This window comes from Salvelinus namaycush, chromosome 38, assembly GCF_016432855.1.
Source record: "Salvelinus namaycush isolate Seneca chromosome 38, SaNama_1.0, whole genome shotgun sequence".
Lineage (NCBI taxonomy): Eukaryota > Metazoa > Chordata > Actinopteri > Salmoniformes > Salmonidae > Salvelinus > Salvelinus namaycush.
In genome coordinates this window covers 7565533-7592763 of record NC_052344.1, presented here as the reverse complement: position 1 = coordinate 7592763, position 27231 = coordinate 7565533, and the positions used below count along the sequence as shown (strand labels likewise).

The following is a 27231-nucleotide window of genomic DNA, read 5'->3' as shown; positions in this document are numbered from 1 at the left end:
TATTTCATAGTTTAGATGTCTTCACTATTATTCTAAAATGTAAAAAATAGTAATAAAAAAAAAGAAAAACCCTTGAATGAGTAGGTGTGTCCAAACTTTTGACTGGTACTGTATATTTATGTGTGTGTATATGTATGTATATACAGTTGAAGTTTGAAGTTTACATACACCTTAGCCAAATACATTTACATTTCAGTTTTTCACAATTCCTGACATTTAATCCAAGTACAAATTCCATGTTTTAGGTCAGTTAGGATCACCACTTTATTTAAAAAATGTGACATGTCAGCATAAAAGTAAAGAGAATGATTTATTTCAGCTTTTATTTCTTTCATCACATTCCCAGTGGGTAAAAAGTTTACATACACTCAATTAGTATTTGGTAGCATTGCCTTTAAATTGTTCAACTCCGGTCAAACGTTTTGGGTAGCCTTCCACAATACGTTGGGTGAATTTTGGCTCATTCCTCCTGACAGAGCTGGTGTACCTGAGTCAGGTTTGTAAGGCCTCCTTGCTCACACACGCTTTTTCAGTTTTGCCCACACATTTTCTAGAGGATTGAGGTCAGGGCTTGTGATGGCCACTCCAATACCTTGACTTTGATGTCCTTAAGCCATTTTGCCACAACTTTGGAAGTATTCTTGGGGTCATTGTCCATTTGGAAGACCCATTTGCAACCAATTTTTAACTTCCTGACTGATGTTGCTTCAATATATCCACATACTTTTCCTTTCTCATGATGCCATCTATTTTGTGAAGTGCACCAGTCCCTCCTGCAGCAAAGCACCCCCACAACATGATGCTGCCACACTCGTGCTTCACGGTTGGTTTGGAGTTCTTTGGCTTGCAAGCCTCCCCCTTTTTCCTCCAACATAACGATGGTCATTATGGCCAAACAGTTCTATTTTTGTTTCATCAGACTAGAGGACATTTCTCCAAAAAGTATGATCTTTGTCCACATGTGCAGTGGCAAACCGTAGTCTGGCTTTTATATGGCTGTTTCCTTGCTGAGTGGCCTTTCAGGTTATGTCGATATAGGACTCATTTTACTGTGAATATAGATACTTTTGTACCCGTTTCCTCCAGCATCTTCACACGGTCCTTTGCTGTTGTTCTGGGATCTCTAGGAGACAGAACACATCTTCCTGAGCGATATGACAGCTGCGTGGTCCCATGGTGTTTATACTTGCGTATTATTGTTTGTACAGATGAACGTGGTACCTTAAGGTGTTTGGAAATTGCTCCCAAGTATGAACCAGACTTGTGGAGGTCTACAATTTTTTTTCTGAGGTCTGATTTCTTTTGATTTTTCCATGATGTCAAGCAAAGAGGCACTGAGTTTGAAGGTAGGCCTTGAAATACATCCACAGGTACACCTCCAATTGACTCAAATGATGTCAATTAGCCTATCAGAAGCTCCTAAAGCCATGACATAATTTTCTGGAATTGTCCAAGCTGTTTAAAGGCACAGTCAACTTAGTGTATGTAAACTTCTGACCCACTGGAATTGTGATACAGTTAATTATAAGTGAAATAAACTGTCTGTAAACAATTGTTGGAAAAATTACTTGTGTCATGCACAAAGTAGATGTCCTAACCGACTTGCCAAAACTGTAGTTTGTTAACAAGAAATTTGTGGAGTGGTTGAAAAACAAGTTTTAATGACTCCAACCTAAGTGTACATACATGCATACACACACACTTTTGTTTTTAGGGGATAGATAAGCTTTAATATTGCAGATAGATTCTATCTTCCATCAATGTAATTGTCTGAATCACTTCCAATCCCCCATATATTCTTTTGTAAATATATATACACAGTACCAGTCAAAAGTTTGGACACACCTACTCATTCCAGGGTTTTTCTTTATTTTTACTACTTTCTACATTGTAGAATAATAGTGAAGACATCTAAACTATGAAATAACACATCTGGAATCATGTAGTAGTGTATAATAACTCATGTAGTAACCCAAAAAAAAGAAGTGTAAAACAAATCCTTGATGACAGCTTTGCACTCTTGGCATTCTCTCAACCAGCTTCTTGAGGTAGTCACTTGGAATGCATTTCAATTAACAGGTGTGCCTTGTTAAAAGTTAATTTGTGGAATTAAATTCCTTCTTAATGCGTTTGAGCCAATCATTTGTGTTGCGACAAGGTAGAGTTGGTATACAGAAGATAGCCCTATTTGGTAAAAGACCAAGTCCATATTATGGCAAGAACAGCTCCAATAAGCAAAGAGAAACGACAGTTCATCATTACTTTAAGACATGAAGGTCAGTCAATCTGGGAAATTTCAAGAACTTCGAACGTTTCTTCAAGTGCCTTCGCAAAAACCATCAAGTGCTATGATGAAACTGGCTCTGATGAGGACCGCCACAGGAAAGGGGGGGGCACCTTCCACGCAAAACATTTTCGTACCCCAACCCCCCAACTAAATGGGAGCCTAGGGTATGGGTATGGCCGGCCGGCCGGCCCAGGTAGCCCCTCAGATAACCATACCCTTCTGAGGGGCTAAGGGATTTCTAATTTGTTGTTGAGAAATGCTGGTTAGAAAATGCTGTTTTTCAATCCTTTCCAGCTTGGCCTTTCCAGCTTGGCCACTGGCCAGGTAGTGACGGCTAGCAAGGTCCCCAGTGGGCTCTTTGGCATTGGCATGGCACTGCTGGCACCATGATGTGCATGTTGTTGGCTTCTTGTGGTGCTTCCACACTGGGTCTGTGGTGTGCCATTGCTCTGGGCAGCTGTTACCTCACAGGCAGTGGAGGCTACTGGTTCCACATCAACCAGCTTGCCTCATCGTCGGCCATATTTATCTGCACTGAGCAGACACTTCAACACAGCCGGTGAAACGGAGGCAATACACTGAAAATAACTCCAACTGTGACCCTGGAAACACAATTTAGCCATTACAAGGGGCGAAAGGGACTTCTGATAAGAAACATTAGCTGTGATTCAATATGGCCGACTGGACGCTTGCTAGGAGGGGAGAGGATGCTGAAACAATTTCACAAAAACCTGCAATTCACTTCACAGCTGATAAGGAGGAGGCGACAAATAGAGAGAGATTGTTCTTGTCCTGAGAACCTCCATTTTTAAATTAGAAGGGAGGAATGAGAAAGAGAGAGAGCGAGAGGGGGGGGGGGGGGGGGGAGACAATTTCTTGGGATAGCTTATTTAGCACAAATTGGAAGGCTATCTAAATTCACTTCTGCTATATATGCCTCAGCTCTCTGGCTCCATCAGTATGTGAACCTCTTAAAAAGGTCTTCACAAGAACACAATGCAGCAGGAGCAACGATGATTCCTCGTTTCACTTTCAAAGGGAAAGAAGAAAGCCTGCAAGTAACATCAATAGCGAAGACAGCGAATTCCGCAGAGCTAGCGTGAAATGACATTGGATTGTCCACATTTCCAGAGAAAATGCAGCCATCCAGGACACCATAGCGTGACAGTGAACGTGGAGGCTACTACTACAGCACTACAGGTGTGAAAGCCATTTAGAGAGAGTCAATGTTACCATAAAGCATCCAGTAAATGTCAGTGTGGATGGCTGGTAAAGACACTCACAGCAAACGGTTTTAAGTGCATACATAAAGCTGAAGAGAATAGCTCTAACACTGGCGCAGTCAGAGTCATTATTATGACAGTGTCATACTCACTCAGTTAAAAACCTATTTTTCCTTATGTTGACCAGAGAAAGGGTTAAAACTAGTGCACTGTTTAACAACTAGAGACAAATTATCATTGTTGTCTCTGCCCGCCTGTGATTGGACAGACTGTAGCAACTGTACCATGAGTTCTCATTGGTTCCATACACAGAGCTTCCCTTCTATTGTCTGTCTGTCAGATGGACGAGAGGATAGAGAATGTGTTTGTTAGTCATTGGGCCGGGAAGTCCAAAAATCCACACACAAGGGGACACAAGGATTAGGGAAGAGAAAGGGCAGAGAGAGACGGGGACAGTTTAACGCAGGTTTCTGAGAACCAGTTTCAGAGTGGAGGGCTAAAATAGCTCTGTAGTCATTATATCTGGACACCAGGGACACAGGGGCGACACAGAACCCGTTTCCACACTTGTTTGTGTGTGACTGCTAACATAAACCTCAGTGTGAATTTGCTGCCAAAGCAGAGATGTGAAATAGACAAAGAGGAATAAGATAGAGATGTTTAGATGTTTCTTTGCCCAGCAGAGCACGTATGTATGTATGTATGTATATGTGTGTGTACAGTATGTGTGTGCGTGTGACCGCCGCGCTGCTTGAAGGTCACCCCCAGTGTTTCTTGGCACTCAGTCCTTTCCCATGCCTTCCCAACGCCCCTCAGACAGCAACACATGCTCCCTCCACAGCAACAGGAAGTGTGTGTGTGTGAGGGGTGGCTTGGACACCCTCCCAGTGGGACAGTGAACAACAGGAAGAGACAGGAGGCTGCAGCTCCAGGGTCTAAAGAGGGGCCTAGTGCATCAGATCTCACCAGCCAGATTATCACACTATCTCCATGTTTTATTAAGAGGGAAATACACAATTTTGTTTCACAGGTCCTTCAGTAAAGAGATTTCAACTGTGTTCAACTTGGCCAAATATATGCATGTACGGAGACACAGCCAGCCAGCTGCAGTGAGTTGCACTCAGCCTGCTACCGGATGACCCCTGAACTCCGATGACCACTGACCACACGCAGAACACACTAAAATCAGCTCTCACAGTATGGGGCCATGAGTGAGGGGGTGAAGAGAGGGATGAAACGAAGGAGAGAAAAGACACTCAGAGGTCAAAGGGACATGAGGCACTGTGATTAACACAGAGTGACATAATATAAGAACACTGCAATCCTGTCCGTCATCAGTAAACAGGCAGACTGGGTGAGGTCATCAGAGGGTCAGTCAATGAGGTCATCACAGAGAGCCCAGAAGGTAATCCGTGTTGTTACCAGTGATGTGACCTCAGTGAGGTTTAATGATTCAGAATGGAGTAATGCTGGGGTGTGTGTTTGCGCATTTGTGTGTCTGTCAAAAAAGGGCTTAGATTTTCCCACTTTGGTTTACTTTTTTAACGTTCTTGATTTTTCGTTCCTTTTTAGGCTCATGTTCAGCTGGCAGTTATGGTGCACAGGTGTTTTTTTTTTATATCGATGCATCATTAGGGAATTTAAGGTCATAAGTCTCAATGTAAAACGGACTGGAGAGTGCCATCAAGAGAAGTAAGCTAAAATCAAAGATGAAACGGGAGAGAGTTGACATACTATTCTGGCAGGAAACTCACTTATCCACACCTGAACACGAGAGACTCAAGAAAATGGGATATAGGAATACCTTTTTTTTTCTTCTTACAAAATGGGTAGAAGGGCCGTTGCAATCTTGATCCCAAATTCAGTTTATTTTGAGTTTATATCAGAAATAAAAGACAAGGAGGCTAGATGTATAGCTGTTAAATGTAAACTGGATAACAAGGAAGTTACTGACTTGATCTTCTACAGCACAGGTGTCAAACTCATTCCACGGAGGGCCGAGTGTCTGCGGGTTTTCGCTCCTCCCTTGTACTTGATTGATGAATTAACATCACTAATTAGTTAGGAACTCCCCACACCTGGTTGTCTAGGGCTTTATTGAAAGGAAAAACCAAAAACCTGCAGACACTCGGCCCTCCGTGGAATGAGTTTGACACCCCTGTTCTACAGGAAGGTGCTTGATTTAATTGCCACAGAAACCTCTGGCACTCTTATGTGTGGAAGGGATTTTAACATGATTTGAAACTCAAAATTGGACAGCACAAATCAAAATAGGAAAATTAGCCTAGTTGCTAAAAAGATGAATAGGATACTGCAGGATCTAGGACTGCTTGATGTATGGCGTGACATCCACACGTCAGATAGGGAATATACTGTTTACTCAGCCATACATTTTCATGTACAACGCAGATCGACACAGGCTTAAGGATTGTAGGATCAGATCATAGTTTACCTTACTCTACACCTTGATAGCAAACCAATAAATACTCTATGGAGGCGTAATACAAGCATGCGGAATGATCCAGCATTCAAGGAATCAATAAAGACAGAATTGAACGTCTATCTGGAGAATAACGATAACGGGGATGTATCTCCTGCTACATTGTGGGATGCAGCTAAGGCAGTTATTAGAGGAAAGATCATAGCCACATCATCTCTCAAGAAAAAGATTAAAGCACAGAATCTGCTGAAATTACAGGAAACATTAAGAAACTTAGAACGATTTAGTCATTACAAATACCCTCTTATATTACGAGAGATTCAAAAGGTAAAACAGGAAATTGACCAGATTTATAGTGAAGAAGTAGAGAAAAAGCTCAGGTTCCTGAAACAATGATATTATGAAGCAGGCTCAAAAGGCAACAGAATTACTAGCATGGAGACTCAGGAAACAACAAGCACAGAATTCAATTTTCAAAATAAAAGAGCCCAAAACAAAGAAGATTACATGCAAATTGGATGAGATACAGAATGCATTTGAATCATATTACACAAATCTGTACAAGTAACCAGAGAAGGCAAATGCACAGACAAGAGAGCATTTTTTGAACTCCCTTGATCTCCCCTCGATTTGGCACAGAGCAAAATGATAGACCTACTTCAGAAATAACTACTGAAGAAATGAACAATGCAATATCTCATCTAAAAGCAAAGAAATCTCCAGGCACTGATGGCTTCCCTTCAGAATGGTTCAAAGCCTTCAGAGAACAACTAACACCTATACTTCAGGCCTGTTTTAACTGGACTCTTCGGGAGGGGGGTCTTCCACCATCGTGGAGAGAAGCCATAGTATCTGTAATCCCAAAAGAGTGTAAAGATAAGAGGGAATGCAGTTCCTATAGACCTATTGCAATTCTTAACACGGATTATAAACTATATGCATCAATAACAGCCAAACGAAGTGCTATACAAGTGCTACATTAATCAGTCTAGATGCAGAAAAGGCATTTGATTCAGTGGGATGGGATTATCTATTCCAAGTTATGGAAAGATTTAGTTTCAACAAAGAAGTGATACAGTGCATCAAAACACTGTATTCGTGTCCGACCTCTCGAATAAAGATAAATGGACATTTGTCACAAACAATAAAATTAGAGAGAGGGGCAAGACAAGGCTGTAATCTTTCACCCACGCTCTTCTCCTTGTACATCGAGCCATTAGCACAGGCAATAAGACAGGACATCTTTTAGAGGGATTAACAATAAGAGGCAGTGAACATAAGATATGCATGTATGCTGATGACGTTCTGTTACTCCTTAAAGACCCAGGCTCAAGTGGACCTAGATTGATGGATGTTCTACAAACATTTGGAACATATTCAGGCTATGTGCTTAACGTACACAAGACCCAAGCCCTAGTATATAATTATACCTAGTATATAATTATAATTATATATAGAGCTGAAGAGCAGGTATAACTTCCACTGGACCTCTTCATCCATTAAATATCTTGGAGTATATCTACCAAAAGATACACCCAAACTTTATGACATGAATAACGATCACATCAACAAGAAAATATATGATGACCTAGACAGGTGGAATTCACTTCCTGTGGATCTTAGTAGAAGAATTGAAACCAATCAAAATGAACGTCCTGCCGAGGTTACTGTATTTGTTCCAGTCACTGCCCGTAGAAATCCCGCCTAAACAGTTTAGTGGGATAAACGGATATCAAGGTTTATCTGGAACAGTAAGAGACCAACAATTAGATATACAATACAACAGCCTTACCAAACCTAAAAGATTATTTTGTGTCAGCCCAATTGCGACCTGGTGTGTTGGTGCAATTCAGAATACGAATCCAAGACTACTTTGACAGAGACACCCATACAGTCAGTTTTGGGAAATAAGGACATGGTAATAGAAATATACAATAGACAAAATCAGTGGATTAATTTCTCTTTTAAGACATGGTTTAGGGTAGTTAAGCAAAATCACTTAGACAGAGAGGTCAAACCGCTGAGTTTGACCTCAGCTTCATCCCTGCAACTCAGGACAGCAGATTTAAACAATGGACGCAGAAAGGCATCACATCATTCAGTACAATTATAAGGAAATGGGGACTTAGATAACTTCCAGGACCTAAGTATAAAACATGGCTTGGATAAACAAGATTTTTACAGATACCTACAAGTTCGACACTATTTCTTAAGGGAGAAAAAAGTGATTGACCCTCGAGCACCTCCAAAATTAATCCAAGTATTCACTAACGCATACAACTTGGGGAGTAACAAAAAAACTATTTCAAATCTCTACTTGGGTATTCAATCCTCAAAGAAACATTCTACAAACTATATTAAACAGAAATGGGAAGAGGAACTTAACATTGAATTAACTGATGAAACATGGTTACACATACAGTGGGGCAAAAAAGTATTTAGTCAGCCACCAATTGTGCAAGTTCTCCCACTTAAAAAGATGAGAGAGGCCTGTAATTTTCATCATAGGTACACTTCAACTATGACAGACAAAATGAGAAAAAAAAATAAGGAATTTATTTGCAAATTATGGTGGAAAATAAGTATTTGATCACCTACAAACAAGCAAGATTTCTGGCTCTCACAGACCTGTAACTTCTTCTTTAAGAGGCTCCTCTGTCCTCCACTCGTTACCTGTATTAATGGCACCTGTTTGAACTTGTTATCAGTATAAAAGACACCTGTCCACAACCTCAAACAGTCACACTCCAAACTCCACTATGGCCAAGACCAAAGAGCTGTCAAAGGACACCAGAAACAAAATTGTAGACCTGCACCAGGCTGGGAAGACTGAATCTGCAATAGGTAAGCAGCTTGGTTTGAAGAAATCAACTATGGGAGCAATTATTAGGAAATGGAAGACATACAAGACCATTGATAATCTCCCTCGATCTGGGGCTCCACGCAAGATCTCACCCCGTGGGGTCAAAATGATCACAAGAACGGTGAGCAAAAATCCCAGAACCACACGGGGGACCTAGTGAATGACCTGCAGAGAGCTGGGACCAAAGTAACAAAGCCTACCATCAGTAACACACTACGCCGCCAGGGACTCAAATCCTGCAGTGCCAGACGTGTCCCTCTGCTTAAGCCAGTACATGTCCAGGCCCGTCTGAAGTTTGCTAGAGAGCATTTGGATGATCCAGAAGAAGATTGGGAGAATGTCATATGGTCAGATGAAACCAAAATATAACGTTTTGGTAAAAACTCAACTCGTCGTGTTTGGAGGACAAAGAATGCTGAGTTGCAAAGAACACCATACCTACTGTGAAGTATGGGGGTGCAAACATCATGCTTTGGGGCTGTTTTTCTGCAAAGGGACCAGGACGACTGATCCGTGTAAAGGAAAGAATGAATGGGGCCATGTATCGTGAGATTTTGAGTGAAAACCTCCTTCCATCAGCAAGGGCATTGAAGATGAAACGTGGCTGGGTCTTTCAGCATGACAATGATCCCAAACACACCACCCGTAAGAAGCATTTCAAGGTCCTGGAGTGGCCTAGCCAGTCTCCAGATCTCAACCCCATAGAAAATCTTTGGAGGGAGTTGAAAGTCCATGTTGCCCAGCAACAGCCCCAAAACATCACTGCTCTAGAGGAGATCTGCATGGAGGAATGGGCCAAAATACCAGCAACAGTGTGTGAAAACCTTGTGAAGACTTACAGAAAACGTTTGACCTCTGTCATTGCCAACAAAGGGTATATAACAAAGTATTGAGATAAACTTTTATTATTGACCAAATACTTATTTTCCACCATAATTTGCAAATAAATTCATAAAAAATCCTACAATGTGATTTTCTGGAATTTGTTTTCTCATTTTGTCTGTCATAGTTGAAGTGTACCTATGATGAAAATTACAGGCCTCTCTCATCTTTTTAAGTGGGAGAACTTGCACAATTGGTGGCTGACTAAATACTTTTTTGCCCCACTGTACTTGAGACTCAACTAAGCGCCACCAACTCAAGGTCACGGAGAGAATTCTGTTGGAAGAATGTTATATGGTTCTTCAGAACACCTCAACTGAAATCCAAACAGACTGGCTCCCTACACCCTTGTTGGAGAGTATGCGGGCTATCAAGGGTGGATCACTCCCATATCTTTTGGTTGCCCTGCAATCGAAACTTACTGGGGAGAAATAAGATCTAACATTGGAAAAATAATGGGATTTGACATAGAACAAACATTAATTTCTTTGTACTTGGGTGAAATACCTGATAACTTACACACTAGAGAAAAGTACCTCTTGAAGGTCCTACTGGCAGCCAGTAAAACGGCTATCACTAAAAAATGGCTACAAAAAGACCCTCCCACAGTGACACAATGGATAGACATTGTAGAAGAAATACACCACATGGAGCGTATGACCTTTGCTTTAAGAACTCAAGAGGAGAGAGGTCAGGAATACTGGGGAAAAATGGGTTTCGTACTTGGAAATTGTCTAATTCAAAGATGACGTCAATGTAACTAATCTGATGAACGTAGGATGTGCGCTGTAACTGTCAGATCTTTTTAGTTGTTATTTTACTTTGTACTTTCTTTGTGTTCCTCAATAAAAACAAAGTAAAAATAAAAAATAAAACATAAAAAATATGGTTTTTGGCTTAGATGGTGGGCGGGGCAGGTGGCGTGGTAATGGGCGTGGCAGGTGGCGTGGTAATGGGCGTGGCAGGTGGCGTGGTAATGGGCGTGGCAGGTGGCGTGGTAATGGGCGTGGCAGGTGGCGCGGTAATGGGCGTGGCAGGTGGCGCGGTAATGGCCGTGGCATGTGGCGTGGTAATGGGCGTGGCAGGTGGCGTGGTAATGGGCGTGGCAGGTGGCGTGGTAATGGGCGTGGCAGGTGGCGTGGTAATGGGCGTGGCAGGTGGTAATGGGCATGGCAGGTGTCGTGGTAATGGGCGTGGCAGGTGGCGTGGTAATGGGCGTGGCAGGTGGCGTGGTAATGGGCGTGGTGGCAATGGGTGCGGATTTTAAGATGATTTCCTGCAATTCCACACATTTCTCCATGGAGCTAAGAGACATTTTTGCAGATTTAGAGCAAATTTCCAACAATTCTACTAATTTTTTCATGGCGCTGAGATAAAATCTTGCAGTTTTAAAGCAAATTTCCTACAATTCTATGCATTTTGCCATGGCTAATGTGTTATTTTGCTCAAACATAATTCTTGTTTCATTTACTGGAGTTTGATCAGGTGAAAGCCCACAGGCTAGCTCCCAGCCTCCCAGTCACTGACTGCTCAGTCACCTCATCCCTCGCTCTCTCTTTCTTTCTCCTTCAGTTGCAGACTAAACACTGAGCCCTGACAGGCTGTTTCTGACCCATTATCTCTTGCCATGGTGCACTGATCTACAGTGCACCATGGCAGGAACTGGACACACACACACACTGATCTAGACCCACAGCGAGTGCACAGTAGACTAGTCAGCAGTGACAGGCTCTGGCACGGCTACACCCTCTCATCCCACTCTCTCCTCTCTCCCAGCAGTCCCCACTGCTGATTGGTAACGCGCACACACACACACCTGAAATGGGGAAAAGGTAGAGAAATCCAAGCAAACAGCCTGTAGCGGCATCAGGGGACAGGGTTGGATATGGGGTAGCAATATTAATAGCAGCATCAAACATTTATGGTTGTTAGGGCTGCACAATTCATCCAATTCACATAAAAATCACAAGAGATCCATATTGCATGCAATATTTTTTGAAATGCCACTCAGAATGTATTTATATTTTCATTTCACCTTTATTTGACCAGGTAGGCCAGTTGAGAACAAGTTCTCATTTACAACTGCGACCTGGCCAAGATAAGGCAAAGCAGTGCGACACAAACAACAACAGAGTTACACATGGAATAAACAAACATACAGTCAATAATACAGTAGAAAAATCTATATACAGTGTGTGCAAATGTAGTAAGATTAGGGAGGTAAGGCAATAAATAGGCCATAGTGCCGAAATAATTACAATTTAACAATTACACTCTGGAGTGATAGATGTGCAAGGGGAGATACCGGGGTGCAAAGGAGCAAAAACATAAATAACAATATGGGGATGAGGTAGTTGGGTGAGTTATTCACAGATGGGATATGTACATAGTACATATATATATATATATATGTACAGGTGCAATGATCGGTAAGCTGCTCTGACAGCTGATGCTTAAAGTTAGTGAGGGAGATATAAGTCTCCAGCTTCAGTGATTTTTGCAATTCGTTCCAGTCATTGGCATCAGAGAACTGGAAGGAAAGGCAGCCAAAGTAGGATTTGGCTTTGGGGATGACCAGTGAAATATACCTGCTTGAGCACGTGCTACCGGTGGGTGCTGCTAAGGTGACCAGTGCGCTGAGATAAGGCAGGGCTTTACCTTGCAAAGACTTCTAGATGACCTGGAGCCAGTGGGTTTGGCAACAAATATGAAGCGAGGGCCAGCCAACGAGAGCATACAGGTCGCAGTGGTGGGTAGTATATTGGGCTTTGGTGACAAAACGGATGGCACTGTGATAGACTGCATCCAATTTGCTGAGTAGAGTGTTGGAGGCTATTTTGTAAATGACATCGCCGAAGTCAAGGATCGGTAGGATAGTCAGTGATGCTAGATGGGCGGGTGGGTGCGGGCAGCGATCGGTTGAAGAGCATGCATTTAGTTTTACTTGCATTTAAGAGCAGTTGGAGTGTTATGGCATTGAAGCTATTCTGGAGGTTTGCTAACACAATATCCAAAGAAGGGCCAGACGTATACAGAATGGTGTCGTCTGCGTAGAGATGGATCAGAGAATCACCAGCAGCAAGAGCGACATCATTGATGTATACAGAGAAAAGAGTCATCCCGAGAATTGAAATCTGTGGCACCCCCATAGAGACTGCCAGAGGTACGGACAACAGGCCCTCCGATTTGACACACTGAACTCTATCTGAGAAGTAGTTGGTGAACCAGGCGAGGCAGTCATTTGAGAAACCAAGGCTGTTGAGTCTGCCGATAAGAATGTGGTGATTGACAGGTGCAATATGGGGCTGCGGTTCACACACTGCAAACGTTGGTCTGATGTTACTTAGAACCTTTTAGTTCTTCTGCAGTGACACCATAGTCTGAATATTGATATTGGTCATTCCTATGTTGAGGTCTTTACATGTGTTCTATTTATTTATTTTTAACGTCCGTTTTTATAGCTTCCTCCATTTGTTAGTTTGCATGCTGTTCTGTTAGGTCAAATACAGTCAACGGATTGTACCAAACAAGAACGATGATTCCAACAGTTGCTCAAGTGTTTTGATCTATATCGCCAGTGAAATGGCTAAAGCAATATTGGGCAAAACAAAAAATTGCAATCGATTTTCTGCGCATATCATGCAGCCCTAGAGTGAGTGTGTTTGCAATGTTTGCAGTCTTCTTGGGTATGACGCTACAAGCTTGGCACACCTGCATTTGGGGAGTTTCTCACATTCTTCTCTGCAGATCCTCTCAAGCTCTGTCAGGTTGGATGGGGAGCGTTCCTGCACAGCTATTTTCAGGTCTCTCCAAAGATGTTAGATCGGGTTCAAGTCCGGGCTCTGGCTGGGCCACTCAAGGACATTCAGAGACATATCCCAAAGCCACTTCTGCGTTGTCTTGGCTGCGTGCTTAGGGTCGTTTTCCTGTTGAAAGGTGAACCTTCGCCCCAGTCTGAGGTCCTGAGCACTCTGGAGCAGGTTTTCATCAAGAATATTTCTGTACTTTGCTCCATTCAAAACATCCCCACAGCATGATGCTGCCACCGCCATGCTTCACCGTAGGGATGATGCCAGGTTTCTTCCAGATGTGACATGGGCTGTTACTGTGACCGTATTAAACGCCACACCGGTAGTCACGAGTCATGATAGCAGTCAAATTCCACGTGACCGTTTAGTCACGGTAATCAGGCTTCTCCACGCTGTGATACTGCTGATGGTCATTAGTAGTCCACAAAACTTGTGGCATGGAGCATTGTCCTGCTGGAAAAACCAATCCTCAGAGTTGGGGAACATTGTCAGAGCAGAAGGAAGCAAGTTTTCTTCCAGGACAACCTTGTACGTGGCTTAATTCATGCGTCCTTCACAAAGACAAATCTGCCTGATGCAAGACCTGGAGAGGCCTACAAGCCACAGCGTCATGCACCCACTGTGAAATTTTGGATCGGTGATGATCTGGGGGTGCTTCAGCAAGGCTGGAATCGGTTATTCCAGCAGGACAATGCTCCATGCCACACAGCCAGATCAATCAAGGTGTGGATGGAGGACCACCAGATCAAGACCCTATCATGGCCAGCCCAATCTCCAGACCTGAACCCCATTGAAAACCTCTGGAATGTGATCAAGAGGAAAGATGGATGGTCACAAGCCATCAAACAAAGCTGAACTGCTTGAATTTTTGCGCCAGGAGTGGCATGAAGTCACCCAACATCAATGTGAAAGACTGGTGGAGGGCATGCCAAGACACATGAAAGCTGTGATTGAAAATCAGGGTTATTCCACCAAATATTGATTTCTGAATTCTTCCTAAGTTAAAACATTAGTATTGTGTTGTTTAAAAATTAATATGAACATATTTTCTTTGCATTGTTCGAGGTCTGACAACACTGCATCTTTTTTGTTATTTTGAACAGTTGTCATTTTCTGCAAATAAATGCTCTAAATGACAATATTTTTATTTGGAATTTGGGAGAAATGTTGTCAGTAGTTTATAGAATAAAACAAAAATGTTTATTTTAACAAAACACATACCTATAATTAGTAAAACAAGAGAAACTGATAATTTTGCAGTGGTCTCTTAATTTTTTCCAGAGCTGTATATTCCCTACAGGCTGCATCTAATCGAACCTGGTCATGTTGCCAGATATTCTTCATAAATTGGCCAACTCCATTGTCATTCACAGTGTCATTTGGCATTTAAATCAACAAAAGAGTTAGATAAAACAAGCGGATCTGGCAACCAGGCTAGTGTGACTAATGGATTGAGGGTAATTAAGTCTGTCCTATCAGACAGGTGTATAACACCTGATGATTGGCCAAAAGTCCCCTAGGTTTCACGTACCATTACACTCGCCACAGTTGCCGAGCCCGGTCTTCAAGAGAGTGCAAACACACAGACTGGCATGGTGACAAAGAGAGGGAGAAAGAGACAAAGAGAGGGGGAGGGGGGAGAAAGAAAGCGACAGAGATCATTTTGAATTTAAAAATCGACCTTTGGCACAATTCCGAGATGTCTTCAATCTAGTGACACCGGCACCAGCGGAAAACACCCTCTGAAGGAAACAGTGTGTGCTCTGATGCCTCGGAGTTGAGACAGAGACAGCTCCTCTTTAATTTTGCCATTTCCTGCCAAAATATGACATCATTATCCTCTGCCTGACATTGACATCCCAATTTCAGTACTGAAACCTGGCCAATCTGTGGAGTGTGAATCCTAATGACTGTGTTCCAGAGTTTACGTAGAGAAAATAGCCATTACTGAACAACACAGGCTTGATAGGTGTCAGTTGGCTACTAGAGCAGTTGGCTGCAGGCCTCCCAAAACTGGCCCACGATTGAATATTTTTTGGGTAAAAAATATATACTGTAAAATCATCAAGATTTCAACAAAAAAATATTTTAATTTAAGAAACGTAAAATTATTTCCACAAATTAAAAAAAGAGACCGAGATCATGTCTCAATGTAATCAAGGAATGAAATTGTTGTTTTCAAATACAATTTCTTGGGCTTAGTTATGGTCAATTTTCAGTGTACATTATAATTGCAGTGTACATGATAATATAATTATATTATTATAATAATGTTCCGGCCCCCAACCATCCGCTCCAACAAAAATCGCCCCCAGGCTAAATCTACTTGCCTACCCCTGCACTAGACACAATACTACACTGAACTAAAGACTGCTCAAAGCTAACGAAAGGATGAAATGAGGGACCTGTTACATGAGAAAATGTTGAGAGCGAAAGGTTGATACAGAGAAAAATAGAAAGTGTGAGAGACATGCTGCCAGAGAAGGGAGGGAGGGTGGGCGAGATGAGTAGGAAGGGCTATTAGTGCTCCGAGACGGAGCGAGTGAGAGTGGGGAGCGTAGCACAGCCAGAGAGCAGAACAGTGATCTCTCTACTCCAGCCTGGATCCTTACACACCCTGAGGACTTAACTACACCATCTTACCCGCCACACACAGCCAGAAACCACCTCAGCGGCTTCAGGTCCTTTTCTTTCTCCCTCTCGTCCTCCTTCACTCTACCTGGGAGGGAGTGTTCCACCTGGCTATCTATGCTGACAGTGCTGTGAGGTAGAGGACGGAGACACACACGACTACCTCAGAGGACAAGGTAAACATCTATCACTGCACTGATTTCTCCATTCTCTGTTACAATAGCGCGCTTGATAATGAATGTCAGAATGTACACTGAAGCAAGTAAATGCATTTCGGATGCGTTCAAAAACAAACTCAAAATGACAACAGCAGTGACTTCAGTTCTTGCCAAAAGCACTCTCATCTTCTACCTCTGCTGAACCGTGAGGAACGGTTGTCAAAACACAAAACGCCACCATACTGTACAGTACGTGCACACTATCAGCAGAGTTCAAAAGAGAAACTGGAGCAAAAAGCCTGCAAACTTCTCACTCGTATTGTACCAACAGACAAAGAACCACCAGGCGTGTGCGCTCACTGCATGTACAGAACCATAGTGCTCTAGTACAGTCTCTGCCTGTCTGCTCCGCCAGCCTACAGTAGAGACATAACTCGACCAATACAGCACACAGTCTCATCCAAAGTGATTATATTTCTGCTCCTTCTCCTGCCTGCCCACTTACTCAACGCTCTGATAATGTTAAGCATCACTTATGAGCGCGGTGTCTCTGAAGCCTTGCTCTTAGCGCGGAGCGGAGCACGGGGGCTTTTGTGCAAACACACCGTTCTCATAACAGCCTGAGCCTTCCACTCATCTCACACACACGTAGAGACACACACACACACAAACAAATACACCTTCTCAGAGTGCACTGTGAGCTGTCATGCATGCAAGTGAATAACTGAAAGCCAGTGGCTTAACCTCTGTGTGCAGTGCCACTGCGTGAAATGACAGAAACCAAACCATATGCTCTGTGTTATACGGATCATACGCTGTTACATGCTCTGTGTCACGGATCATACGCTGTTACATGCTCTGTGTCATACGCCGTTACATGCTCTGTGTCACGGATCATACGCTGTTACATGCTCTGTGTCATACGCCGTTACATGCTCTGTGTCATACGGATCATACACTATCATGCTCTGTGTCATATGGATCATACGCCGTTACATGCTCTGTGTCATATGGATCATACACTGTTACATGCTCTGTGTCATACGGATCATACACTATCATGCTCTGTGTCATATGGATCATACGCTGTTACATGCTCTGTGTCATATGGATCATACACTGTTACATGCTCTGTGTCATACGGATCATACACTATCATGCTCTGTGTCATATGGATCATACGCTGTTACATGCTCTGTGTCACGGATCATACACTGTCATGCTCTGTGTCATATGGATCATACGCTGTTACATGCTCTGTGTCATACAGATCATACGCTGTTACATGCTCTGTGTCATACGGATCATACACTGTCATGCTCTGTGTCATACGGATCATACGCCGTTACATGCTCTGTGTCATATGGATCATACACTGTTACATGCTCTGTGTCATATGGATCATACGCTGTTACATGCTCTGTGTCATGGATCATACGCTGTTACATGCTCTGTGTCATACGCTGTTACATGCTCTGTGTCATACGGATCATACACTGTTACATGCTCTGTGTCATACGGATCATACACTGTCATGCTCTGTGTCATACGGATCATACACTGTCATGCTCTGTGTCATACGGATCATACGCCGTTACATGCTCTGTGTCATATGGATCATACACTGTTACATGCTCTGTGTCATATGGATCATACGCTGTTACATGCTCTGTGTCATATGGATCATACGCTGTTACATGCTCTGTGTCATGGATCATACGCTGTTACATGCTCTGTGTCATACGCCGTTACATGCTCTGTGTCATATGGATCATACACTGTTACATGCTCTGTGTCATATGGATCATACGCTGTTACATGCTCTGTGTCATACGCTGTTACATGCTCTGTGTCATACGGATCATACGCCGTTACATGCTCTGTGTCATATGGATCATACACTGTTACATGCTCTGTGTCATATGGATCATACGCTGTTACATGCTCTGTGTCATACGGATCATACACTGTTACATGCTCTGTGTCATACGGATCATACACTGTCATGCTCTGTGTCATACGGATCATACACTGTCATGCTCTGTGTCATACGGATCATACGCCGTTACATGCTCTGTGTCATACGCTGTTACATGATCTGTGTCATACGCTGTTACATGCTCTGTGTCATATGGATCATACGCTGTTACATGCTCTGTGTCATATGGATCATACGCTGTTACATGCTCTGTGTCATACGGATCATACACTGTTACATGCTCTGTGTCATATGCCGTTACATGCTCTGTGTCATACGCCGTTACATGCGTTGTGTCATACGGATCATACGCCGTTACATGCTCTGTGTCATACAGATCATACACTGTTACATGCTCTGTGTCATACGGATCATACACTGTTACATGCTCTGTGTCATACGGATCATACACTGTTACATGCCCCGTGTCATACGCTGTCATATGCTCTGTGTCATACGGATCATACACTGTTACATGCACTGTGTCATACGCTGTCACATGCTCTGTGTCATACGGATCATACGCTGTTACATGCACTGTGTCATACGCTGTTACATGCTCTGTGTCATACGCTGTTACATGCTCTGTGTCATACGGATCATACACTGTTACATGCTCCGTGTCATACACTGTCATATGCTCTGTGTCATACGCTGTCATATGCTCTGTCATTTGAGCTTGTCTCTTCTCCCAGTAGCACTACTAGTCTCTGGCCCTCTTGAGCTTCTGTTCACACACAGACAGACGCAGCAAAAGATGGAGAGAGAGAGAGAGAGATGAAGAGACAGAGAAAGAGAGAGCGAGAGAGAGAGCGAGATGACAGAGGAGGGAGGGAGCCTGCACAAAGGACCAGTTCAAAGGCTGAGGGCTCATTTGTCAAACAAACGCATGGCAGGCCTTGAATAGCCAAAGGTATAATAAGTAAGACATCCACTAGGAATCAAACAAGAGTCAGAACGTCTCTCTCTCTGTCTCTCCATCTCTCTCCATCCCCTTTTCTTGGGGGGGAGGAGAATTAATTCAATACAAACCCGATTAGAGGTTATTAACAAAACACACTATAACAGACAGGCAGATCTATCACTGGGTTAACTTAACGTACAGTAGGCTGTTACTGATACAGCTCAACAGACTGTCTGGATAATGATCATTTGGGTCTGATATGTCATGACACACTTCTCATTCATTATCCTCCTTTCACTTACGTCTCTTCCTCTCTCCATCTTTTTGTTCTCCAGGACGACGATTGAGGGAGGAAAAATAAACGGAAGGATGACGTCATCCCCTGATTTGTCCCGCTCTCCTACTCTGTGACAGAAAGAGAGAGAGCGCGCGCACCAAATGCCACATAGCTGATGGCCCAGTGTTGTAATATATTCTCCTCTCTCTCTCCAAAGTAGCTAATGACCTTCCTCCCAGCCTGGTCTGACTTTGTATAAGGTGCCACAGCACTGAGGTGATCCTGCCTCACCCCAGTGGAATTACAAAGTGCGAGGAGACGGAAACGCCATTAACCTTTACTCTCCTCTCTGGAAGGTGATGGAGGGGTGTTTCTGAAGGGTGTCGGAGGGAATACGTACAGAAGGAAGAGGGGAGGACAGTTGAGTATCAGCCAGGCACTGCTCTGCCTCTGTTAAGATCCGAGGAGGACCACAGATCAAATAACAAAGGACGACAAGCAGCTGCATAAAAGAAACCATTCATTTAGTAAACCACGTGGCTGGACGCTACAATGCACATCCTCTCCCTGCCCACCGCGGACGACGAGTGCGTACGTTCCTGCGTTTAATGAATCCTCGGCGCTTTCCCCTAACCGGAATACAGTGTTTTTATTGGATGTACGAGAGTATAGGGCAGTCCTCTGTGATCCATCACTGTTGTTTACAGCCTCTGGGTAAAGTAAATGGAGAAATGTTTTGAAGGTGGACTGGTCTTTCTCTCATGGTGGAGCTGAATTTGTATCATCCGTGGAAATAGAAAAGGAAGGATCCAAGAAACGCACTTTCAGCTGGCTCCAACTGCACTCATCTGCATCATAATACTCCCATTATTTAGACAAAAGGCTGCACCATTAGGATTAAACGTGTGCCAAGTGGAGATCTCTGCCACTACTGCATTAGTACAAGAGTATTACTACTACAGAACTATGGTTGGTTCTTGTGATTTTCTATTGGGGCCTCAGAAAGTCGTCTCTGGCTGGTTCATGGACTCTTGAAGGGGAGACGGCACACGAGGGAGGGGTGAGTACAGTGTGTCTGCAGTATAAATGCCTATTGAGCAACAAAAGGACTGTCTGGTTCTGGATAGTTTCTCTGGACATGACTAGCCTCTGGACAGATCACAGGGAAAACTGTGTTATATCTAGACATAAAAGCAAAGCAAGGACGTTCATTAAGTGAAATACCTAAGAACATGGACACATTGATCAAAGTAACCACAAACACAACCCTAAGCCTAAAGTAACAACAAAACACTGACATGGACTTACTAAAGTGAAGCACTATTAGTTCTAGTCAGCTAACAATGTAACACTAGATAAAGGTGTCAGCAATGAAGGGATAAAGGGAGTGTACTCATTTTCACTCTTTCCACAAAGCGAAAATCTTATTATCACACACAGCAGAACACCATTTTTTAAAAGCACAGCGGAAAACTGTGGAAATTGGCTTTTTGATTTTTAATTGCCACCTTTTGAAAGATTCCATCAAGATGACATCACACAATCAGTTTGAGATTGAAACTTCCACACTTGAAAAGGTTCACACATTGGCCACATCTCACACTAAATGGAATCCCAGTGAAGTAAAAATACACTCAGACAAAGTCCCAGACACAAAAACAGCCAGACAGATAGACAGACAGATCAGCTAGATGAGATTTAAAATGAATAGAAACAGCCTCTTCTACACTGTTGTACACTCCCATATAACCTAGTTTAATTCAACTTATTGAAGGTCTTCACCAGGAAATGACAATGAGACACGTAAGACATAGATGAGAGGCAGTCAATAGTCATGCATACGATACACTTCTGTGGTGAAACACAACACCTTTCTCTCCCACTATACATAAGTTAATGCAATCCGACTCAGTCCTGATCTTTCTTTCCTTCTCTCTCTGTGTCACCACGTCTCTCTAGGATAATGCATACCCCTCCTGTGCTGATCTCAGAAGCCACCATGAGCAACGTGACTGTCCTCGACACCTCGGAACCCTCTGACCTTGATATGACCCAGTCTGCCGCCCCCTACCCCGTCAGCTTCCAGGTACATGCTTACATGTGTTCCACTTCTACTTTAATTAAGAGGGTAAACTTAGTTCAACGTCAGTTATCGTGAAAGCAGATAGCACGATTAAAGCATCTCAATGAAAGCAGATATCAGTATGAAATTGGTTATCGCGATACAAGCAGTTATTACAAAACTATTATTGTGATACTATGATTATCGTAAAACTAAATGCTATTACCCTCCGGATCTCCAGGTGTCGCTAACAGGGTTCCTGCTGCTAGAGATCGTGCTGGGCCTAAGCAGCAACCTGACAGTGCTGGTCCTCTACTGCATGAAGCAGAACCTCATCACCTCCGTGTCCAACATTGTCACCATGAATCTGCACGTCCTAGACGTACTAGTGAGTGTCAGTCTTTGATGTTTCCATTAGGCACAGACCTCGGATCAGTTAATACATTGAAAATACAAACTTTAACCATTGGGAGGGAAAACACAAAACTGACCTTAAATCAATGTGTAGGGACAATTCCAGTGAGTGTCTAGGATGAGATGATTGCAGTGCAATTAGTCTGTGACAAATCTCAAGATTCTTCAGGAAGCAGGCCACTATATCTGCTGTAGAAGGAGACAAATGTACCTAATAATAATTGTAATACTTATTTATCTCTCTGGTTCCAGGTGTGTGTGTCTTGCATCCCTCTGACTGCCGTGGTAATACTCCTCCCCCTAGAGGCTGATACAGCGCTGGTCTGCTGCTTCCACGAGGCCTGTGTCTCCTTCGCTAGCGTAGCCACTGCCTCGAACGTGCTAGCCATCACTGTCGACCGCTACGACATCTCAGTGCGTCCAGCCAACCGCATGCTAACCATGGGCCGCGCCGTGGCTCTGCTGGGCTTAATTTGGGCTATGTCCTTCTTCAGTTTCCTGGTCCCCTTCATGGAGGTGGGCTTCTTCAGCAATTTTGGCTCAGAGTTCGTCAACCAGACTGCAGTTGCCTCTGTGGTCCATACTAACGAGTACTACACAGAGCTGGGGCTGTACTACCACCTCCTGGCTCAGATCCCCATCTTTTTCTTCACGGCCGTAGTCATGCTTGTGACCTACTACAAGATACTCCAGGCCCTGAACATCCGCATCGGGACCCGCTTCCAACACAACCAGCCCAAGAAGAAGCCCCACAAGAAGAAGACCATCTCCTTGACCACCGCAACGCAGGTGGAATCTACAGATGCGTCCCAGGGCAGCGGGGCAGTCAGAGGGGGCGGAAACCCACCTGCGGTCCTGTCGATGCGGACCTCCGTCTCCGTCCTCATGGCTCTGCGCAGGGCCGTTAAACGCCACCGGGAACGGCGGGAGAGGCAGAAACGTGTCTTCAGGATGTCCCTACTCATCATCTCCACCTTCCTGCTCTGCTGGACGCCCATCACAGTCCTCAACACGGTCATCCTCAGCACAGGGCCCTCAGACTTCACGGTCAAGTTGCGGTTGGGTTTCCTGGTCATGGCCTACGGGACAACCATCTTTCACCCACTGCTCTACGCCTTCACCAGGCAGAAGTTCCAGAAGGTGTTGAAGAGCAAGATGAAGAGGGTGGTGTCCGTGGTGGAGGCTGAGCCCACGCCCAACAACGTGGTCATTCACAACTCCTGGATCGACCCCAAGAGGAACAACAAGAAAGTCACCTTCGAGGAGACTGAGGTCAGGCAGAAGTGTCTATCTTCCCAGGACCTGGAACAAAACAACATCGTCTGTCATCCATGATAAGGCTATAGTGCATCGTGAAGATTGGCTTGGAGGCAGTTGTTAGGCCGAAAGACATACCTCTCAACAGAGGTGGCAGAGTGGGATAATGGGATGTCCATCTTCAGAGAAAGTGGAATAAAGACAATTTCTGAGAAGCCATTGAATATCTGCATGGCTAGAGGGAGTTGGTAGACATGCATCTGAGCCAAGGTCAAGATAGAAAAGCTTCTGTTCAGAAGATGTAGAATAAGACCATGTGGATTATGAGGACGTGAAATAAGAATAAAATGGAATAAGCAATGGACACTCATACAGGGTGACAAAACATTATCAGGAACCAACTCATTTAAAAAAGGGAAACCACTTATCCAAAGCAGTAATGTAAATGAAAGTGTTTTACCTGTATAGTTACCCTAAAGGGGTCATGTATTACTATTTATTGTAAGAGGTTGATGTGGCGTCAAGGACAATTTAAACTAAGTACTGTACTGCATGGTGTTGTTATAAACCGTAACATAATTATTGTGTATAGTCATGTACAGTGTATAGAATAAATATATGTTTACAACACATAAAAAGGAAAGATTCACCCATTTTGAATATTATATGAAATTTGTGCATCTCTGAGCTATGAGCAATGACGCAAAATGCATCATACCGGCTGTGTTTCTGCCTGCTTGAATGGCTAATAGCTCAGATAAACATGAAAACATGAAATGACCCCTGGAATCGATAGAACATAGCTCAGAGATAGACAAATATGACACAACATTTAAAATGGGTGACTCTTTCCATTAAGCACTAAGTATTTGTCCTTTTATAATAAATAATGTGAAAAAAGTTGAGAGGGCATTCTGCTGGGTATTCTGGTTAAAGGGTATTCTGTCACATATACCCCACTTTATTACGCTTTTGTAAACTTAGCCACTTAGGCACAGAGGACATCTAGTCAGTGCAAAGCCACAAATACTTACATGTGAAAGTCCACTTCCCATTTCCTGTCCTCTGAGAGTATCTTTCCATGTGCCTGTTATATGTGTGATTTAGTGTAAGATGGAGGGTTGGAAACAGAGGCCAGCAGCACTTCACAACCTCAGCGAGAGGCCGCAATCTGAAAACTAAATCACAGCATTACTAAGACGTGACCTTGTGAGTTCAACACATAATCAGCGCCTGTAGCCTAACCATCCTGAGGTGACTCCAGCTGCTCTACCGGCCGTAACACAGCTGTTATGTTGCTTCTCTTATTATCTAGCCATCTAGCCACAGGTCGGGGTGAAGAGAACAACATGGCTGCCAAAACTGGAGCCTGCTTCTTTTCATAAAATCACACTGAGGCCAACTGGCAAATCAATCTGTATTTCCTGGTTGGAGTTGGAGGACACTGAGTGAGTGAGTGAGTGAGGGAGGACTCGGACCTACTGCAGTCCATAGCGCCTAGCAAGGCTGGGGCAAGTGGGGGGGGGGGGGTTGTGAAGGGGTCTGGTCACGGGCTATGAGGTACTGATACAAAACACTCGCCACAACACTTGCCTTTGCCGAGCTCCCCTCTCTCCCACGCTTGATGCCTTGTGATTACCAGGGCTAGGACTGCTAACTAGATAATAACAGGTGGCTGTGGCAAGGCGAGACATCACAATCACTCTCCCTTCCTGCCACCATCATGACACGGCAAGGTCATGGTGGTTTTCCCTCTTCTGTGTCGGGGGGAGATGCTGTCACCGTCACACACACACAATACCTATGCACTGTACCTAGCAGTCTATTCAGCTGAAAGAGGGCATATAGAAGCTAGGAAGGGGAGGGGATGTGAGAAATGTCTGGATCAGGACACTTAAAGTTAAACACTTGGCTTTATTTTACCATTGAATGACTCATATTGCCTCATATACTGTAATGCATTCACGGCTAAACACATTCTGCCATTCAAGATGTCCTTGCAATGTTTGTATTGGGCAAGTGTGTGTAAAAATGAACATCCCTCTCATATCTCTCGGCCAATGAGATAATAGAATATATTTCCTTTGAGAAATTAATTTTTGATGAGGGGATGTTAACAACTTGTGGGGTGTGGTCATATGCCACATCAGTCGAGGCACCATGTGATGTCAGGAAGAGACCTGGGTGTAAAAAAAACTGTGTGGAACAGTTTGGCGGAGCTCATAGAGTGGCTGTATGCTTTGGGTATGGTATGCAGCCAAGCTTTCCGTTTTAGAACCCTCATCGAATGGCCCCCTGAGTCTCCTAAAAATCACTCCATCTCCATGTGCTGCCAGCAAGCAGCACTAAAGGCAGGTGGGCGAAGTTGATTGAAGATCCATCTAACTGTTCATTACAGGTTGGCTCGCTCCTCAAGCGCCATTACCAAATCAAGGCAAGAACCACTTGTCTATATGAAGTAGATGAGTAACGCATAGACAAACCAACACTGTACCACAATCTTCACAACTTGACAGATTTTCTATGCCTACATAGAGGATGTGCACACCGCACAGGTTCACGAAGGTTAGATTCCAGGCTACATTTCATTGGTCGGAAACATCAAGCCTATTCTTTATTATAGGCCTCAGCTATCGGTCTACATGAGTAGAGTGCCGAGGAGGATACATTGAACCACTATCCTCTCTGAAGTAGCAGAGTAATCTCGCCTGTATAAGCGATCAGTCTCACAGAACTCTGAGTCATCAGACCGGAGAGGAGCAGAATTCTATTCCAGAATGAGATTAAGAAAGATGAGCCTAGACAGAGATGTCAAAACCCCCAACATTCTTCAGGAAATATAGACCTATCAGCATTGCCAGCTGCGGAGCCGAATGGAACTTAAGTGATAAGATTGGAACAATTGGTTTAACTTCTCATGAATACTTCCTAGGGTGTTTGGTGACATCATCTTAATCCTTTATGTCATCTCGGGCGCTACCTGGAAAACTACTCGGAGTAGGCCTATCTGACTGAAATATCCACCGCTGGTACTTGGACCACAACATTTCCCACCTTCTTAGCTCACTTACTGCACACCAGGCCCCCGCTCTCTCTTTTCATATCTCACTCTCTCTATACAGTGTCTCTCTCTCCTCTGTTCCCTCTCCCTCTCACCCAACACTCAGCCCAGGGTCGCACATGGCTGATAAGAGGAGGGCTTTTGATTCCTGAGGCCCTGCGTGTTCTAGTGTTCTGGAGTGTTCTGTGTGCCAGGGTTGTTATGTAAAAGGTTGTTGTGCATTTGTTGTGTATGACCAAAAAGGGTCTAGCTCATTTGAGGAGAGGTGTGGTGTAGTGCTGGGCCTCTCAATGGCTTAGCCAACTGCCACTCACACTTTGCCAATAAATTGAACACAATGAATTGCCTTTCCATCCCCATTCTTGTCCCCCACCTTTCTTCAATCTTCCCTCCTCTCTTATCCCTCCTTCCTGTCCCCCCCTCTCCCATGGGAGTAGCCACTGTCTGACTGACATTCAGGACCATTGTGTCATTATAGCTGGTCTCTAGGGCTGGCTGCTGTGACTGACGGTTACCACAGTGACTGACACTTCCTCTGCTCTGACTGACACCCAGGGGCTGTGGTCCCACAGCGGAGGAAACCAATAAAGCCGAAATATGAGAGGAAGACGACATAGACACGGGTGGATTAAAATATGTCAAAGATATTGAGTCAAATGAGACAATGCAATACCACTGGGTTATTGCTCGATAACGTCATATGCAGTCTCATTGAAAATAAAATGACTAAAAGTATAAACGCAACATGTAAAGTGTTGGTCCCATGTTTCATGAGCTGAAATAAAAGATCCCAGAAAAGTTAAATACGCACAAAAAGCTTCTCTCAAATTTTGTGCACACATTTGTTTACATCCTTGTCAGTGAGCATTTCTCCTTTGCCAAGATGATCAACCAACCTGACGATGTGGCATTTCAAGAAGCTGACTAAACATCATGATCTCTACACATGTGCACCTTGTGCTGGGACAATAAAAGGCCATTCTAA

At 43.7% G+C, this 27231-nt stretch overlaps 1 protein-coding gene and 1 pseudogene across 1 annotated transcript; one reads left to right on the top strand and one right to left on the bottom strand.

Annotated features, from left to right (window-relative positions):
- LOC120031926 overlaps window positions 1-27231 on the bottom strand; it is a 100321-nt pseudogene that overhangs the window by 58030 nt on the left and 15060 nt on the right.
- On the top strand, window positions 21452-23263 carry LOC120032253 (G-protein coupled receptor 22-like). The gene is made up of 3 exons (XM_038978258.1): window positions 21452-21538; window positions 21756-21902; window positions 22181-23263. The coding sequence occupies exons 1-3, from the start codon at window positions 21452-21454 to the stop codon at window positions 23261-23263; spliced, it is 1317 nt and encodes a 438-aa protein (XP_038834186.1).